Source organism: Seriola aureovittata, chromosome 6 (assembly GCF_021018895.1).
Source record: "Seriola aureovittata isolate HTS-2021-v1 ecotype China chromosome 6, ASM2101889v1, whole genome shotgun sequence".
Classification (NCBI taxonomy): domain Eukaryota; kingdom Metazoa; phylum Chordata; class Actinopteri; order Carangiformes; family Carangidae; genus Seriola; species Seriola aureovittata.
This window is the reverse complement of record NC_079369.1, coordinates 27,192,107-27,211,787: the sequence shown is the minus strand read 5'-3', so window position 1 is coordinate 27,211,787 and position 19,681 is coordinate 27,192,107. Positions and strand designations below refer to the sequence as shown.

The 19,681-nt window shown below is 44.8% G+C and overlaps 1 protein-coding gene and 1 long non-coding RNA gene across 11 annotated transcripts in view; one reads left to right on the top strand and one right to left on the bottom strand.

Annotated features, from left to right (window-relative positions):
* The window catches only part of nfia (nuclear factor I/A), a 179,966-nt gene that overhangs the window by 114,063 nt on the left and 46,222 nt on the right, over positions 1 to 19,681 (bottom strand). For 5 of the 10 annotated variants that reach the window (XM_056378689.1, XM_056378690.1, XM_056378694.1 and 2 more), the window contains exon 2: positions 2,552 to 3,080. In XM_056378689.1, the coding sequence (XP_056234664.1) occupies positions 2,552 to 3,080 (529 nt within the window). Of the gene's footprint in view, positions 1 to 2,551; positions 3,081 to 12,672; positions 15,970 to 17,161; positions 17,301 to 19,681 lie in introns of those variants that run through there. The other 5 variants (XM_056378693.1, XM_056378695.1, XM_056378692.1 and 2 more) reach the window with 5 other exon arrangements.
* The window catches only part of LOC130170963 (uncharacterized), a 3,912-nt gene continuing 1,866 nt past the window's right edge, over positions 17,636 to 19,681 (top strand). The window contains exons 1-2 of the long non-coding RNA XR_008828058.1: positions 17,636 to 18,597; positions 18,686 to 18,790. This is a non-coding gene — a long non-coding RNA (uncharacterized LOC130170963). The remainder of the gene's footprint in view (positions 18,598 to 18,685; positions 18,791 to 19,681) is intronic.

The window sequence follows — 19,681 nt, the reverse complement described above, 5'->3', positions numbered from 1 at the left end:
CGGGCTGCCCCGACAGACCCCGCCTCCGGCCCTGCGAGCCCTGAGGTCAGCCCGCCTTCACATGGCTTTTAATCAACGCCGCTGCTCCAGAAAAGCTCTGCTGCCTTAAATAAGAGGCAGGACGAAACCCGATCCTCCTCCACCGAGACCGGGGGGGAGGGAGGAGGGAGCTCTGTGGGCGTTCAGCCTCGGCCTTCTCCCTCTCACCTCATTCAAAAGAGACAAAATGCTGCCAACTCCGCGACTCTGTCATGAGCAGACTTCAGGCTCTCGCCGTGAAAGTTTTTCATTTTTAAAAAGGTAAAATCTAAATTTAGCAGCAGAGAAAATTCAAACACAAACAGATTGTGAAGATCTGCTACTGTCTTCACCACAAATGATCCCCCCCTCTGTGTCTCTGACCACAACCAGCCACTGCTGAAAACCAAAACCAATTTATTCAAACATAAAACCAACTTCACGTCAGAGATCGCAGCTCAAAGACCCTCGGCTGCTCGTCCGCCTCTGAATAAACCCACAGAGCAGCGGCGACTGAAGGGAGCTCAGTGTGAACCTGCACACAGCTGATTACTGCGACCGCAGAGCGAAAACACACAGACCGGGGCTGAGAGCCGATCTGGACCCAGAGCAGCAGAATGGGAGCAGTCTTCGGGCTCAGAGAGGCTTCAGTCTGCCAGAGGAAATGATTGTAATTAAGGTTCAGGGTCGGAGATCTTTCCAGAGCGCTCAGCTCAGTGTTTGTGTCTGCTGACGGATCACAGCTGAACCTCGACCTCCACAAAAACATGGAGGAAAATCCTCCATAAGTCAAACACTTTTTTCAAGTTCAATAAATGTGTGGTGTTTCCAAAGTCAATGAGTAAAAGTGTTAAATAATTGTGATCTCAATATTGATCAAAATAAACCTGATAAGGATTTTTGCCATAATCACAGGTTGAGTCCATTTTAAAACATTTATTTCATTGTTCAGCTTCTGCAGCCGCTGATGATCATGGGATACGACTGAAAGCGCGAGAACAGCTGCTAAATAGACCACGAGCTGAAGTTTCTTGTCATCGACCGATTCCACAGTGAAGGATGAACTCTGGTGACTCTGTGTTCAAGGACCGGTTTTGACCTGCTGGTGACGGACTCTGAATCTGGACCCGGTGGATAATTTTACCTGCCTCTCTGGAGCTCGTCCTCCTTTTCCAGGAAAACTCTAAAGCTCCAACAAACTTAGAACGAGCTCTGTGCCAAGTGTTTAAACCATCTGCCAAACGTCTCCTGTACGAGCCTCTGCCACCGCTCAGATACTCCAACCAGCCAAATCATTTTCTCCTGGAATCAGTCGGAAATCAGGAAAGGAGCTGAGCAATCACCGCGCAGATAATTGTGAGGGTTTTTTTTTTTTTTTTAGGTCCTGAAAGGTGTGCCAGCCTCACCCACAAACACACACACACCTGCTCTGCTGAGGGCAGCCGGCGTGAGGAGGAGCTCTTGGCAGAGACACTTCCTTCTCCTCAGACTTCTGCTTTACTGACCACTGATGAAATTATGGCTGTCTGCAGCAGATAACACCTTCTTCTGCATTTACATCCTCCAGCTGACTGCCACACAAGGCAAGGTGAAGTTTTATTATAAGTTCACCAGCGAGTCTTGATCTGACGCATGAACCCAGGATTAAAGACCAACGTCTGCTGGAGGAGATTTGCTCATTTCCAAAAACTGAGGCAGGACACAGCTCTCGTGGTCACCACTCATTACCACTGATTTCAGCTTATTTACAGATAAACCAACACACAGATCAGGATGAATGAGCAGCTCTCTGCAGGTCCCGCCCTCTGGTGACCCTGAAAACCGATCAATCAGGGACTAAATGAAAATCTGAGATCTCATCTGAGAGATTTACAGACACAGAGTCAACTACAGATTCAAACTGCTCTGATACACTGACAAAAATATGTCTGTAATAAACTAATATCATCACGTCCATGTATCTGTCACACTCTGATACCAGACCGCTCCATTTTCTGGTGACACAAGTTCCTGAGTGATAAAACTGGCCCAGAGAAATAATAAATTCATCCATAATGTATATGAAAACTTATTTTCCTTTGACTTGTTGTAATATTATGAAAAGTTTATCAGGTGTGAACTCTGAGGGTTGAAAGGCTTCAAAGATGCAACTACAGACCCAGGAGTCAAGGAACTCAAAGGAAAGCTGCTGTAATCAGACACAGAGAAATAATAACAATAACAATAATAATAATAGTTATGATAATGATAATAACAACCAGAGAGTCTGTGGATCTGCAGGCGGTGTGTGTGTGTGTCGTGATCTTTGAGCTTGTGTGTCGGTGTGGTCATCACACAGATCACCTGTACAGTTTTTTCAGAGGCTGCAACCTCTGACAACAACCAGCGCAGCATCACACACACACTCACACACACTCTCACACTCACACACACTCTCTCACACACACACACACACACACACACACACACGCACACACACACACACACACACACACACACACACACGCCAACAGGAAGAAAGCGAGGGACTGACCTGCGTGCACGAAGTAGGCCAGGTACAGATCCAGCTCCTTGACTGAAACTCCAATGTGGTGCGGCTGCACACACAGGCTGGGGTTCGAACACTGAGGAGACTTTACCAGCCTCTCCCCGTCAGTACTTTCGAGGGGAATCCCTTTGAATAAAATCACCATGACCAGGTCCAGCCTCCACACTTTGTCCGCCTGGCGCAGGCAGTCGATCCTCCTCATCTTGCCCTTCTGGTCGGGGTTGGACAGCACGCAGCATGGCGGCTTCTTCCCCGTCACCGTCAGCACAAAGTCCTCCCTGAACTCGGGTCGGATGTCCTTGCGCAGCTTGGCGAGGAGGCGGGACGCCCACTTCTGTTTGACCTCGGGCTTCTCGCTGAGCAGCTCGTCCTTCACGGCGCGCTCCTCCTCCTTGGACATGCGCTTCTCGTGCTTCTTGAAGTACTTCCTCTTGCGAGCCTGCAGGTTGAACCATGTGTAGGCGAAGGCCCGGACGTGGGGCAGCAGGGCTTCGATGAAAGGATGGAATTCATCCTGGAGGACGAAGGAGAGACACGGTGAGAGGGACGAACAAGTTAAACCTTAAAATACAGTTTACTTTCACCTTTAGTCACTTTATGATCACAACAGTCATTTTATTCCACTGTAACTGACTGTATCACACATATGTTCTTCTACTGAAGCTAAAATATTCCAACCACAGTCTCCACCTTTTATAGCTGAACCATCGAATAAAACATTCTCGGTGTTTCTGCATCATTTTGGACGAGTTCGATAAAAGTTCATCCTGACAGATTTGGTGTCTTTGGAAACGTCCACTAGAAAAAGCCAAAGTTTGGCTGCAGAACAGGAGGTTGTAACATCCTATAAACATCCGAAAAAACTGTTGAAACCAGAACTGATAAAAACCCTTGTTTTAAAGAGTTTACAAAATAAAAGTCAGTGAAAGAAAATAAAAAACAGAAGCTGCAAAGCAGAGAAAGAAAATCGGGTTTTGTAGATTTTTTAGACAAAGATGCAAAATGACAGAAAGGAGAGAAATAAATATAGAAATATAGAAGGAAAGAAGAGAAAACGTGAAGAGGGAGGGAAGGGAGGTAGCAAGGACACCAGGAAGGAAAAAAGAAAAGAAGCAAATAAGAAGGAGGAAAAAAGAAATGAAGGAAGAGGAAGTAAAGGACAGAAGAAAGGAAGGAAAACAAATTTAAAAAAGTGAATTCAGATAAAAAATAATAAACTGATTCATCATAGATTGTAGTCTGGTTTCTGGTCTCTAGTCTCTGGTCTCTGGTCTCTAGTCTCAGGTCTCTAGTCTCAGGTCTGTAGTCTCAGGTCTGTAGTCTCAGGTCTGTAGTCTCAGGTCTCTAGTCTCAGGTCTCTAGTCTCTGGTCTCTGGTCTCTAGTCTCAGGTCTCTAGTCTCAGGTCTCTAGTCTCAGGTCTGTAGTCTGGTCTCTGGTCTCAGGTCTCTAGTCTCAGGTCTCTAGTCTCAGGTCTGTAGTCTGGTTTCTGGTCTCAGGTCTGTAGTCTCAGGTCTGTAGTCTGGTCTCTGGTCTATAGTCTCAGGTCTGTAGTCTCAGGTCTGTAGTCTAGTCTCAGGTCTCTAGTCTCAGATCTCTAGTCTAAGGTCTCTAGTCTCATGTCTGTAGTCTGGTCTCTGGTCTCTAGTCTCAGGTCTGTAGTCTAGTCTCAGGTCTCTAATCTCAGGTCTGTAGTCTCAGGTCTCTAGTCTCAGGTCTCTGGTTTCTGGTCTCTAGTCTAGTCTCAGGTCTCTAGTTTCTGGTCTCAGGTCTCTAGTCTCAGGTCTCTGGCTGCAGCAGCGTCTCTCTCTGAACCACACAGACTCCTCAGTGTCAGCTCAGCCTGTCTCGCCTCTTTCTTGGCTCTCAGGCAGGAATGTGGGTCTGTGGGGGTCTGTGGGGGTCTGTCAGCCCCCCCCCCCCCCCCAAAAAAAAGAAAACACACCAACTGACCAAAAACACACCAAACAAACAACCAACCAAGAGGCCGACGGCCGAGCGGAGGGAAACCGAATGAGCACAAACAGCTCCACCGGTGAGGAGGATTAAAGGTGTATTAAAGGTGCATTATGGGGCTTCGGGCTGATCACAGCTGTACAGTTATTAGGGCGGGAATGTGGTTAGACGGCATGTCGTGGATTAGACCCAGTTCAGGGTTGGTTACACCTGCCCCCCCCCACCCCTCCCTCCGCCTCCTCCTCAACCCACAAAACCACCACAAAACCAAGCTTATCCAGACCGCTCTGAGCCAGGACCTGAACCAGCATCTTTACTGCTGTGAGTCACAACACACACACAAGACACACACACTCAGACGGTGAACGACAAGCTGCTACAGGAACACGTTGAATACACAATTGAAATGTTCGCATGTTATCGCAGCGTGTGGCGGTGATAAAAACAGAATCCAGACTGATGAGTTGTAATTTCAGGTTTTTAGAGCGACGCTCAGCAGCTGAAAACGTCTCAAATTCAGTCTGAGGAAGACATTTTCATTTCTGTCCTTGTTTTAGGAGTTTTATAGAAACGAGCTCCTGCAACAGGTCACTCCATCTCCACAGCTGCTCATCATTTCTAACGCCTCAACACAGAAATATGAACATGTTTGATTAAAAGTTGTCGGATGATAAATAATAATTCAGCTGCATTAAACCAGAGTCTGTTCCCATTTTAGTTAATTTACCACAAACCATGTGACCTTTATGTGACTGGTGATTTTCACCCACAGCCACTGGTTTTTATTCATTTCACTAAAGAATGAAAAGACTTCAAATGTCATCGCACTGACGTTCCTGTTGTTTTTTATCTGAATATCCGACACAGACTTTTTTTTTTTTTTTTTTTTTAAATCGGTCTAATATCAGTTTAAATCTATGACATGTTGGAATAAATGGAAGTAAATGGAAAACAAAGACTGGAAAAAGCGCTTTGGACGACAGCTCCGTGCAGTGAATGAGCTCTGTAGTTACTGTAGGAAGGTGCCACAGCGTGCAGACACTCTGGTGTGACCCTCTAAATATTTGTTGTGTTTTCTTTTTGCATTGAAAGTTGTTTTGAGGCGCTGGACGCTCGTCTGCGGCGAAGCTCGGTGAAAAACCTGTCATTTCAGTTTGTTGGTGTAAACACAGACAGAAAAACAGAGTAACAGGAAAACAGCTTCGTCACTGAGAAACGACGAAGAACACGAAAAAAAAAAAAGAGCAGGAACAAAAACACAGACGGACACAAAACATCTTCATGGAACATTTCTTATTTGGATAAAACCCCTCAGAGGGTTAGTGAGCAGGACGGGGGGATGAGGACGAGGGGGGGTGAGGCTGGAGGCCCTCCTCCTCCTCCTCCTCCTCCTCCCCCTTCCTTCTCCTCCTGAGCCACGTATTGAAAAAAAAAAAAAAAACTCGACTATTCATAGATCAAAGAGGCTCTCACACATCTTGATACGTGCAAATGCCTCTGACTGGGGTGGCATGTGGATACCATATTATGAGCTGCACACACACACACACACACACACACACACTGCTGTATGAAGGTACACCACAAAAACCTCCTCACCGAGTCACTTCAAGTCAAGAACATTTGATCAGTGAAGTTAAAAATGTGAAATTCTTTACAGACACTTTGATTTCGAACTGAAAACCACAGATTAATTGTGTTGAAGTCTGACACAAACAGAGTGAGATATTTTTTGTCAGTGCACGTGGAGACAGACGTCTATAAAAACCTTGTTTCTTTGTGACGAGTGAAAGAAAAATGCAGCGAGTTGCGGTGAGAAGATTTCAACATGTCTCACCTACAGAACCAAGAACAATCAAAGCTGGTTTTAGAAAGGTGTTGAACACAAGTTGTTCGTCAGTGAACTGAACTGTTCAAAAACCTCGTCTTCTTCTAATACGTCCTGGTCTCTGCTCTAGAATCAGGACCGACGAGAACTGGTTTCAGAAAACTGTTGAAACCAGAACTGATTTAGGAACAAGTTTTTTTTCCACTTATTTTAACGAAGGTTTGGAGACTCTTGAGTGAATTACTTGATTCTGATGCAACAATCTACTGATGCTAATTTTTAGAAAGTCCTTGAAACCAGGTGGTTTGTGTTGGAAACAGGTTGAAAAATCTCACCATAAAAACAAGATTTTAATGACTCAATATAGAGTTAAAGCACCAGTCTGGTGGTGGTGTATATTTTCTGTTTCTGGCTCTCAGCTCTGAGAACGATGGTTCAACCTCACAAACACAGAGTATCGGTTCTTACATTTTATTAAAAAACAGCTGCTCACTGTAGTTTTCCTTAAACAAACAGTATTTGTTGGGGACTATTTTCAGCAGCGGATTAATCCACGTTTGGTTCTCTAACTAGATTGAATGTAAATCTACAGTGTTGACAGGGTTTTAATGGTTTCTGGAAACAGTGGAGCTCGTCGGCTCAGAGGAGTCAGACTCATTAGCCCGTAGATACTCAGGTCTTGTTAGTTCAGAGCTTGTAGCCTATAAGAAAATCACCGCTTGTCTGAGTGTGAAGTTTCACACAGTTTCATGATCTTTTATTTATTCAGGAATCTTCTGGGTTTAACATTTAAGAAAAAAAAAAATAGAGGAAGTTCAGGAGGAGTTTTGTGCAGCTGTGGTGTCAGCAAATCTTTACGTCAGATGAAACCTGCAGCTCTCACACTGAAGAGGAAACCATATCTACAGGCTGTGCATTAGAGCGCCAGCTGCATTGCTTTTCTTTTTTATATAACATTGTTCACCCTCCCTTGTCAAGGGGTCTGAATACAGCACATTGTTTCTTCTTGGAGACGGTCCAGGCGAACGGGTTTGTCTCCAAAAGCGCCTCCAGCAGCTCTGCAGCCAACCTGCAGCCGCTCTCTGAGCTCTGAAATCTCACTCCAGGACGGCGAGAACACCGCCTTTTGTTATTTGTGGTTTCTGTTCCAAGCGAGATGTGTTTCTGTTTGTGTGTGTCCTCGGGTGGTTATTAGGACGACGAGCGGCTGCTGGACGGATGATGTGTTCAGCCTCGTCTCCACACACTCACTCACACACTCACTCACTCACACACACACACACACACACACACACATTCCACAGTGGATCTGCAGCTCGGCGGCTCTGGATGTTCGTTGGAGCCACATACCAACATTCCTCACAGCCCAGTGCAGCGTTTCAGCTTCCTGACCCGCTCACACTGTCCTCCGCCAAGGTTTCCTCCGCCGCTCTCTCACACTTTGTCCGTCCACCGCAAACACAATCCCACTTAACAAGTCACTTGGTCTCATATTCAGCCTTAAAAATTGCGCTGCTCTGCCGGCGGGGCGAGATAATCCCTCTTGTTCTCAGCTTCCCTCCACTCAGGAATGTTTTCTGAAATGTGTCTTGAAGCTAAATAATCCTGTTTCTGCTCCTGTGTTGAGAAAATGATTCCAGAGAATCACTGAACTGCTGGAGCTTTATTTATATAGAAACATGAAATTATGTCAAACTAATGGATGGTTTTTTTTTTGTTAACTCATTGACTTCTGTAGTTTTATTATAATTTTGAGTTTTTAAAACTTCACTTTCAGATTCAGTTTTTTCAAATCAAATTCAGCCTTTTTGGTCAGACGATGAATCTGTTTCAGGAAATGTCAGAGAAATTAGAAAAAAAACAAAGAAAACAGCTTCAAACGAATCAAGAAAATTATTGATAGAAGCTGATTTTACTGGAAATATAAAATGATCTGAATCTAGTGGTGCTTAATTTATTAAAATGTAATATTTTATCACCCACTAACGAAGACTTATTGTCCTATATTTAAAACAGGATCATGTGGAGCCAGTATAAGACAGAACAAAGCAATTGTGGGAATGGAAATGGGAAATTGAGGAAACGACCCTTTACAGGAGAAAATATTGATTTGTGTTAGAAAATTTAAATTATCTCCACAAACAGACGTTTTGTGCCTCGTTTTGAGGACACATGTTTTTTCTGCTTCTGTTAAACACCACATTATGTTTTGTTTTTTTGTTGATTTTTTTTTTTTTTTTTTTTTTTTGCTGTGTTGACTTGAGCTCTGCAGTTCTTCACGAACAAGTCACTTCTCCTCACATCTGGTCTGTTTCTGTTTTTTCAAACAAATAAAAATTCCACCAGTTGGTCTGAGATAATCCCAGTGTTGTTCCCAGAGCACTTTCTCTTGTTTCTGGAATTTATTTAGTGGGTAATTTGTCTGTATCTTAAAGCTGCAGACACAAACAGGCTGCTGCGTCTGTGTCAGGAACACGACTCTTAATTCAGGCTGCTTTATTAAAAACAGGTGGAAGTCGTCTCATCCCCCTGGTACGATGTTTTCCTGCAGACCTCGGTGCTCAATAAAAGGCGCCTGGTTAAAACGTGGCGAGGAGGTTTTGCGGCGGACGTGTGACGCGGCTCCCTGGGGCTCTTTCTTCGCCTCTTTTGGGGTCATTCTTTCTTTCAGTGATTTCCCTGTGAGGAAATCAGCGTTTCTAAACCTGCGAGGGGAGTCTGAGCGCCTGAGAGCCGGACTGAGGCTTACACGTTCCCCCTCTGCACCTTGGTGACAGATGTAATGGGCTCCAAATAACAGGCCTGTAACAACAACCCCCTGAATAACAGTCATTTAGGGGAGCAATAATGGTAATCCTCCCTGTCTCCCTCCCCCCTCCCCCAAGTCTATTGACACCCACACCGACACACTAAGGGAATTATCTGCGTGTCGCTCGGGCTCAGCAGCTCCGCAGCAGGCCCAACCAGGCCGCCGAGGCTTCACCATTAACGGCGGGTGACGGAGGAGGAGGAGGAGGAGGAGGAGGAGGAGGAAGATGAGGGCAGTAGTCTCGACCACACCAAACAGACTGAGGAGGTTTAGACAAACCGGAACAGCAAGAAGCCCAGGACTCAACCAAAGTCTCGACATCATTTAAAGAGAAGTCTCCATCATCTGAGAGCCAAAAACCAGGGCCAAAGCTGGAGCAGGTCTTTCTGAGGGCCCACACCCACCCTCTACCGGACAGACCACTTCACCACTAAAAGCAAAGAGTCTGAGCCTGAGCAATGAACAAACATTTTAGCAGAACATGCAGCAGCAGAGACACGGGAGTGTTCCTTCATCTCCATCAGATAAAGGAGTCTCCTCAAGTCAGATGAGTCGTGGTCAAGGTTTTGGAGGTTGTGGTTTTGGAGGTTGTGGTTTTGGAGCTTGTGGTTTTGGAGCTTGTGGTTTTGGAGCTTGTGGTTTTGGAGCTTGTGGTTTTGGAGCTTGTGGTTTTGGGGGTTGTGGTTTTGGAAGTCGTAGGTGAACAGTTAGATTTAACAGTTCCTCTTAATCCTGATTTACGTTTACAAGTAAACAAATAAAACAAAATGTGCCAAGCTCAGCAGATTAAAGGACGAAACCTCTTTTTGGTTAGAAAAAAAAAAAAAGGAGAAAAAATGGAAAGACAATGTCTGTTTCTCATTCATTCATCTGTGGATGTGTTGGGTTAATCTCCCATTTCTGTTTGGTTCTTTTGTTTATTTCTGGATTTATCCATTTTCTAAACCATAACGCTCCGACATCATCCGGCAACTTCCCTTTCAAATCAATAAAAACTCAAAATGTCAAAAGAACAAACTACCAAAGAGCTAACAGGAGAAAAGTTCAGCGACACCTGCAACAGCAGCCAACAACCTGGTTTCATCACAGCGTCATGACAACACAGATTCACTACATCTGTCATTTATCATCGCTAAGTTTGTCAACCTTCAGGCCACGATAAATAACGACATCTTTAAAAAGTGAAATAGCGATAAAAAATGAAGAGTGGATTTAGTTTTAGGGCGCCCCCTCCTGGCTGAGAGGTAAACAGCGGCCACTTCACTGACGCCTCGAGATCATGACGCTGCGACTTAAAAAACTTAACATTTCAGGTTTAATTCATTTTTTCTTTAAATCTGAAATTTCAGCTGAAAATCCTGAAAACTTCAACTGACTGGAGGTTTTACAACACTAATACTCCCACTACCCGATGTTCATTTAAAATGAATATTAATCACTAAATTTTTATTGCCAAATAAAAATGTGGTGTTCAGCCCAGGCAGACGTTGGATAAAAGAGTCTGAAACAGTGAGACGAGCATCCCTGGATTAAACACGAGCAGCTCTTAAAGAAACGCACACACTTGTGTTCAGTGGTGGCAAATTATCCAAAAATATCATAAATTAATTAATGCAAAACAAACAAAAAAAAAACCCAGTCATTAAAATGAGCAGAGAGTAAACGTCTGCCAAATCAAGAATTGAAAAAGAAGCTCACATCTGTTCAGACCTCACTGAGCAGGATTTGTCAAACAACAGTCAGTCAGGACTCGGACTGATTATTGGTTTTACTGCCTGATAATCAGATTAAACGTTAAAGCTCGTGTTGGTTCCTGCAGTTTCAGACGCTCAGATCGTCCTCAAACGCATCTGAAAACAGACCAAAGCTTCAACCACAAAATCAAGACGCCTCAGGATTTTATTGTTTTGTGTCTGAGTTTAGAATTCAGCAAAAATCAGAGGAGAAGCTGGTGATGTGACAATCTGAGACACGTTCACAGCTGATGGTCACTGAATGATTTCCTTTCACTGTCACTGACTCACTATTCTTCAAACAGGATCAATAAATCACCTGATTATGAATTATTAGAATTAAATATCGGGCAGTTCTCTTGTTTCTAATGAAGAAATGTATTTCAGTAATAAATAATAAAAAATGACATTTCATTTCATGGCGATCGTCAAAAGAAAATTAATTAATTCAAATTGTATTACTCTGATAAATTAAAATATTTACTGGCACTGAATCTAATTTGATCAATTTTGTGTCATTTGTTCTGTTTTATAATTTAGATTTTAATGAATTAATTTCAGCAGATGAAGACATTAATTACCAACAAAATATCTGCAGCAAAATCTCCATCAGGTCACACCCAATTAAAAAAATCCTATTTTAACCTCTGACCCTGAACACAACCCTGCAGTAAAATAAAGGGGTTTTTTTAAAGAGGAAATTTGGGTCAAATTTAAGTTGCTAATGAATAAATATGCAAAGAGCTATAATTTAAATTTAGGATGAGACAGGAAATAAATCATCAGTTTGATCTGCTGGTATAAATATCATTTTGTTTGGAGCTGTGTCACCTCAGGTCACCTCTCACACAAACTTTGTGTTTTTTTCTGCACACATACATATTAGTTTCAGGCCTGAGTGTGTGAGGCCTGAACATGAGAGGAGCAACTCTTGATCAGATCCACTGTGATTTAACAGAAGATCAACCTGCTCTCTGCAACACCAGTAGCCGAGGAAGAGGCTGAAACCCCCGCAGCTGACAAACTAATATACCCCCCCTCCAGTGTGCACTGATCCTGCGTCAGGTTACACGAAGCCACTTCACTTTGCACAAATATGAAGCCCAGAAACAGCCCGTGTAATAAAGTAGCGCAGCTATAAATGCGAGTTAAAGCTTCTCCTGCTGCTGCTCGTGCATGTGCCTCCCTCTCTGCAGCTGAAGTCAGAGCGTGTCGGCGGCTGCGGCCACAGTTGGAAAGTTTGGAGGCAAAGAAAACAGAAATAACCAGCAACTTTACGCATCCACATTTTGGAGGAGTCCCCCCCCCCAAAAAAAAAAAAAAAAAAAGTGACTGCCCCATGAAAACCGAGTCGGAGCTGTGGTCTGTGTTGGCCGGGCAGCAGGAGCCTGAGCCGGGGCTTCTGCCAGGCGGAGCAGCCGGGGCAGAGCGCAGGAGCAGCCCGCTGAGAAACACACGCGGCCAGCGGCTCAAAGCTCCACGGAAACAACCCGCGCTCTGTCCCGGAGAAGTTTCCCGTGAGTGTCGACACAGAGAAATTTTGGCTCGTGCTAAATAATTTGGATAAAGGAAGTTTGGAGGCGCCGTCCGCCGCCATGTGCTGCAGCGCAGAGAGGACGACAGTTGAAGCTGCAGCGGAGCAGCAGAGTGCAGACTATAGGGAAGAGTCTATAGATCCATACGGCCCTGAGTTACAGTCAACAGTCTATAGGAGAGCTGAGCGCGCGCTCCGCTGCAAACAAACACCGTTAGCACAAATAAAAAGTTTTAAAGCAGACTCACCTGTGTCAGACATAGCGGAGAATACATATCTGTTGGATCTAATCTTAGATCTGGAAGGTGTGTGTGTGTTTATGTGTGTGTGTTACTGTAACTCCAGCCTGTGTGTGTGTGTGTGTGTGTGTGTGTGTGTGTGTGTGTGTGTGTGTGTGTGTGTGTGTGTGTAAAAAGGAAAGAACAGAAAAAAGGAGAGACAGAGTGAGAGAGAGAGAGAGAGGGGATAATAGAGCCCTCCTTTGCCCCCTTCGCTTTCACATTTCCAACCAGGGCTGAACTTTGACCCCGCCTCGGGTTACATGTACTGTCCGGACCTGTTAGAGGCCCTCCGCCGGGGAGCGCACAACTTTCAGCCCAGACACCAAGAACATCTCCGGCAGCGAGAGAAAAGTCCCGTTAGAAGATGAAAAAGAGGAAACTAGTCACAGGGCAGCCCGGTGTGGTGTCGGTGCTCGGGGGTGAGGCGAGAGCGGCCGGTGGTGGCGGACGATGCAAACCTCCACAATGTCCCGAAACTGCATTTCAAACCGCCGGAGAGCCACGGCGACCGGCGGACCTCGGCAACATGTCTATCCGTCCTGCGGTGCGCTGTGGCCGGCGTGCGGCGGTGCGGGCTCCTCGGTGCTCGGGACGGAGGGCGCGGTGCAGCAGCAGCGGTGTCGGCGGAGTCCCGGGAAAAGAGAGCTGACGAGGAAGAAAGAAAAAAAGGCAAAACGGGATCCCTGAGCTGCTAGACGGCCGCCTCGCCTCTAAAACAACCGACAGCTGCTTTCCGTTAATTTATCTCCAGCAGGAGGAGACGGTGAAGGAGAGAGAGAGGGAGAGAGAGAGTCGGTGTGTTGTCCCGGACGCAGAGACGAGCGCCACCTCTTCTCCGCTCCTCTGCCCAGCCTGTCTACTGCTCCGAGCACCGGGACCTCCGCGCTCTCCGCCGCCGGATTGCGTCGGTGTGTGTGTGTGTGTGTGTGTGTGTGTGTGTGGCCGCAGACTGTGCGTACTGACCCTGCAGAGCCGAAACTGATCACACACTCTGCTTATCGATCAGAAAGGAAAGGCATCAATCCTCTGCGCGCAGTTTCACAAGTAGAATCCGGTGATGCCGCGGCTGCGAGTGTGTGAGCGCGTGTGTGTGAGAGTGAGAGTGAGTGTGTGTGTGTGTGTGAGTCTATGAGTGTGTGTGTGCAGCAGAGTTCTGCTGTACTCCGGGACCCCGCCGTTCAAGAGGATATTGAGATGAAACTGATCAGGCTGAGGGCTTATTGATCGGTATTTATCGATCGATTAGCTGAGATGGACATTTCTCCGCAGATCTGATTCTGTGTGACGGCGGGAAACAACGATTGGGTTTTAAAGCTAGTTTACGCATTAAGGAGGAAGAAGTGGGACAAATCCAACAACCCGCAGCGGGAGGGTGAAGTTGAGGCTCAGCCAAACTTTGGACCGTGACTCGCCGCCTCTTCCTAAATCAAGTCCAAGTCCGCTCTGCAGCCCCGCTGCCTCTCAGCCTCGGTCCCGCTCACTCCACAGGCGGGTTTCTGCTCCGCTCTCATGCAAATGATGACGGAAAACAGCCTCTAATCCGGCGTCAGTTCGTGACCAGCAGGCACCTGACAGCAGCTGAGACCCGGGGACTGAGTCCGGGTCCAGCGCTCACACACAAACAGCCGCTTCAGTGAAGTCAATAAGAAGCGGACAGAGTCTAGAGGGGAGATCCGTGTGATCCATGAGGGTCTGACAGGATCCCCTCACCGCTGGGAGACACTTTAATTACTCTTTAAACCACCAGTTTCCACCTATTATTAGTGTTAATTATTATTATCATTAGTAGTAGTACTATTATTATTTCTTGTTGGGGCTGTTGGAGCATAAATCAGTCCAAATCATTTTTACATAACACACTCACACTCTCTTATATAATATGAATGAGGCACATGTGAGATCATATTGAGATATTGCCAATCAGCTCAGTAACAGTCTTATATAAAGCTGCAGCTCTGTGACCTGCTGAACTCTGCAGATTATATTGTCTGTTTTATTATTCTATGATGTGATGTTTTATGATATGAGATTATATTATGACTCACAGATTGATGTATAAACAGTCGGTTGGGTGAGGGAGGGAGGGTCCCTGTTGTCTTTTTTTATTTCTACTGGTGTTTATGTTTTTATTTTTCTTAAGTCTGATATATATTAACTTTATTTACTTTTTTGCACTCAGCTTAAATTTTATGTTTATGATATTTTGTGGGTTTTGCACCCTGGTCCTGGAGCAACTACATCTTTTTTCGATTTGGATTTTTTCATAGTAGAAATGAGAATAAACGTCTGACCCTGAACAACAGTCGTGGACAAACAGGCAGCAGTGGAACAAAGTATTCAGACGTGTTAACTGGAGGAAAAGCTCTTGAACGCTAGTTCTGCTTTTTGTAAAGTACAGAATTATTAGAATATTAAATAACAGCCAGATAAATGTACTGACGATAAAAAGAAAAAAAAAGAGGAAAGCCAAATGCCTGAAAATGTTTCCTGATGTCTGACAGGCTGACATCCTGCAGGGTGCTCACAGTGAGGGTCCACTGTTATTAAGCGTCTGGTGAACTGGAGCTGAGAGGTGAACGGAGCCAGTTAACAGCGCCCCCTATACATCATACAGGCAGAGTTCAGAGGCTGCTGAGTTAACTGTAAATCATGCAGAAAGAAGCAAAACTGATCAAAAATATCAGCTAATGATATTTACGATCTGAGCTGTTGGAGGAAGCGTACACATGATAAAAAAAGAAGTGAGCAGTGGACACGACGCTTCACTTCTAAAGCTTCACTGAAGCAAAAAGGCTGAAAAATCCAGAGATTTTAAAACACTGAAGAGCCATAAAGTCACATGAAAACCACAGACACTCTATAAAGCCTTTACAGGGACATGAGAATATGAGTCTGTGGAGATGCTATAGGAGTTACCGCAAAATTCAATAAAGCCTCTGTAAAGCCACCGACACTCCAAATGGCCCTATAGGATCATTAACGATGATTCAAGAGGAAAAATAAATCAGCACAAAGAACCACAGACACACTGTAAAACTCTACAGAGGGACAGTGGGAATATTATGGACTGTAGAGGGTAAAAAATATCTGTAACAGCCTGATACAAAGGTCAGAAACACAGCAAAATCACCACGGAGCACCTCAGGGTGCAGGAATATTATAAAGATAAAATACCATAATCCTGATAATCTCCCCACAAACACACTGAAGCCCAGAGACACATCACAGCAACATCACAACAACATTACCGGACATTAAACGACCATGATGGAGCATTAAATCCATACTCAATACCACAGACACACTCCACATCCTCACTGGGCTGCTCCACAGATTTTACATCGATATTCTGAGAGATAAAAAATGTCATAAAATAAACAACAAACTGACCAATAAATGCAACTGGCAATTTATAAATCACTGCAGTGATAATGCATTAAGATAAATATGATTGAGTTGCTATGAATACAGACAGCTGATTAGAGAAATATCCTGAATGTTATAAAAGGTAAAATTATAATACAGACACGCTGGGAATCCCTACAGGGATAATCTAGGGATGTTATATCAACATTATGGGCAATTAAAGGAATAAATATAAATCATATTACACTTAATAAGTAAAATGTGGCGTTTTAAATCCCTACAGGAATATTGTAAATAATTTAAAGTCGATATAAGACAGAAGAGCGAAATAACAGACATTTCTAACCTGTCAGACTGGGCACTTTTTATGATGCTCCAATAAATAAAACAGGAACAGGAAGTCCAATAGAGTCACAATAAACCCTTACAGAGTATTATAGAAGCTTTACAATCACATCATAGGCTGGAGATTATAATTGTGTCTCTTTAAACGTAATTTAACTCATGCAGGAATAATAATGAGATAAAATGTCCTAAAACACACTCAACTTCATAACAGTGTAGCTACAAAACACACACACACACACACACACACACACACACACACACACACACACACACACACACACACACACACACACACACACACACACACACACACTTGTAATACAGCATCATTTTGTGGAATACGATCCTCTTACACCGCCTCCAACTGCCGCATGGGTCAATTACAAGCCGCCACGTCATCGTTTCAATCTCTGACTGCGCTCCAATTGGACGAAACTAAGGAATTTGAACGTCAGAGCCGCGTCTGATTGGACGGAAAATTAAGGCGAAAGAGAGAGAGAAAAAAGTCCCGTCGTGTACACCCACACGAGAACGCGCTTCTCCACTGCATTCATTCCCCTTCACCACTTCAAAAACACAATATCTACTATCATCTTATGCTAATAATGAATGAATGAATGATAATTAATTAACTATTAATGAACAACAATAAGAGTGCTGCAGGATAAAACAATCCAATTATAGATTATAGACGTAGAAATAGATGACTGCATATATAAGCCTAGATTTATTATAGTCATACCATTGCCAATAAGAAAAGTGCACGTGAGAAACTTTACTGCTTCATGTCGGCGGCTCCAGCAGCAAAGATGAATGAACCATCAGACCAGGACCAGGACCAGGACCAGGACCAGGAGGGCTGGGGTAAATCCAGATAGAAAAACTGCGGTCCAGACCTGGCACGGCTCACCGGCTTCACCCCCCCCAACCCCCTCTCTGTTGGTTTGTTTGTTTGCTTGTTTGTTTGCTTGTTTGGTTTGGCGTGGCTCGGCTAGGCTCGGCTCGGCTGGGTTCACAGACTTTCCAGAAGTTGCATCAGTTTAGTCTGTCGCCTGTTGTTTGTGTGTTTGTTTGTTTATCTCCACAGCTCCTCCTCCCTCTCCTCCTCCTCTTCTCCCTGTCCCGCTGGATCCACATAACCCGGTTCAGCTCGGAGTGACCCGGTACAGCGCGGCAGGAGCGGATCAGTCCGCTTGCAGCTGCGGGGAGCAGCTACAGCCCTGCGGCGGTGCGTGCATCCTGCAGCAGCCGGCGGGGAGCGCTCCCTCCCGGTTGGACGGGACGCTCAGAGGAGGCGAGCGGAGCGGAGAGGAGTCGCTGCACCGACCGCGGTTTCTGCTAATTTATGGCCGCTACACGTGTCTCTATTCCCCGCACGGAGTTTTGACGAACGCCGCTCCGGGATGGCCGATCATGGTGCAGGGTGAAGGGGAGAGAGAATAAAGTGCTGTCGGTGCAGATATTTGGGGGGAAGCTGAAGCTCTGCGGCGGCAGCCCGGGACGCACCGGTGGGGGTTTCACATGCAGGATGATACACCTGAGCTCTGCTGCCGTCACCTGTGATGAGCCCCACACAGAACTGATCCTGCGAACGAGCCCTTCACACAAAACCGTGTTGATGAAAACAAGAATGATCTGTTTGTGAAATAATCACACTCAGGTTTAAACTCACTTACCACAAGGTCCATTTAGTGACTGTTCTGGAGCTTTAACATGCATCACATGATCTTCCTCAGTCAAACACTTTAACTGACGCCTTATCCAAATACATTTTCTTCAAACGCCATCTGCTTAGGAAGACAATACAATTCGATCAAATTCTCCAGAACAGCTACTGAATCAAGCCTGTGGTCAACTTCACCTCATGTATTCATTTCTCAATAACTAAAAACTCCACGTGAAGCTGCGTCACAAATGTTTGAATTTGAATGATCTAGCAGACAGGGAGGCTCTCATGAGGGGCGCTACCCAGTTGCATTATGGGACGATTGAGGCCACAGTTCAGACCAACTTTAGTCCTGTTTAAAGGAATGCAGCTGATTTGACCAGGATCGTCTCACGACGCAGCGGAGGCCAGCGCAGAAAGCTCTGGTAGAAAAGTTGAACCTGACTCTGCAAAGTGATGTCATCCAGGAAGAAGCTGCAGTGGCCATTCACACACGTGACCTCATGTTCCTGGTGGGTTAGTTTGTGAACACTGATTTCTACCGTTTACCTCACAATAATTGTGATGAAACATAAAATAACTGACTAATTTTCCATACAGGTAAAATCCTGCGAGGTGCAGAACTCATGGGTCTGTTAGTCAAACCGAACCGAGCATTAAAACAGAGAATGTGAGTGAACAACAGCTGCTAGCAAAGACAACAAGGTCAGTAACACTGTGATTCATTATCATGTTGTATTCACCACTGGTAGTCCAGGCTGATGAGAGCCAATCAGGAGGGACCGTGGGTGTCTACATCATCATTTCCAAAGGTCTCAGTTTCTGTCAGTCCAGACTATAAGACAACCCCAAAGTTTTCAAAATAAAACACAACCCCGAGGTTTTCAAAATAAAACACAACCCCAGAGTTTTAAAAATGAAACACAACCCCAGAGTTTTCAAAATAAAACACAACCCCAGAGTCTTGAAAACTCTGGAGTCGTGTGGGCGGGAGGAGGAAAGGTAGGGAAAGAGATGTGTTTTAAAACGAAAACGTAACAGTGTGGACGTAGCATACAGCTACACGCCCCCATGCAAGACTGTTTCCTCCTAAAAGGCAGGATATCTCAGCCTCTGTTGCTTCAATCCTGACCCGTGATTTTAATCCATCTCCTGTGAGTCCTCCATCTTTAAGGAGGTGCAACACTTAACCACTATTGTAAAGTAGAACTTCATTGATCTGAATCTGTTTCAAGCCAGTCTGTTGTGCTCAATGATGTCAGTCACAGTTTTGCAGATGGGATTCAGAATGAGGATCAGAGTCAGACAGGTCTGGATGACCAGGGGTCAGACTGTTTTAAATTTAATTCCTACTCAGTAAAAATATATATTTTTTTTTTTTTTTTGCGTATTTTTCCAGCTTGTCTGAGTTTTGAATAAAAACAAGCAAAAGCTTTTCCACATAAAATCCTTAATTATTCTCCAGTGAAGTGAAGACGTGAAGCCTTGTTGTAAATCTGATCCACTTCTCTTTAACTCTGACGTCTGTCTGTTTGTTTGAGGCTCTCTCTAAATAAATCTGCAGAGTTGTGTTGACCTGAACTGATCTCTTCCTCT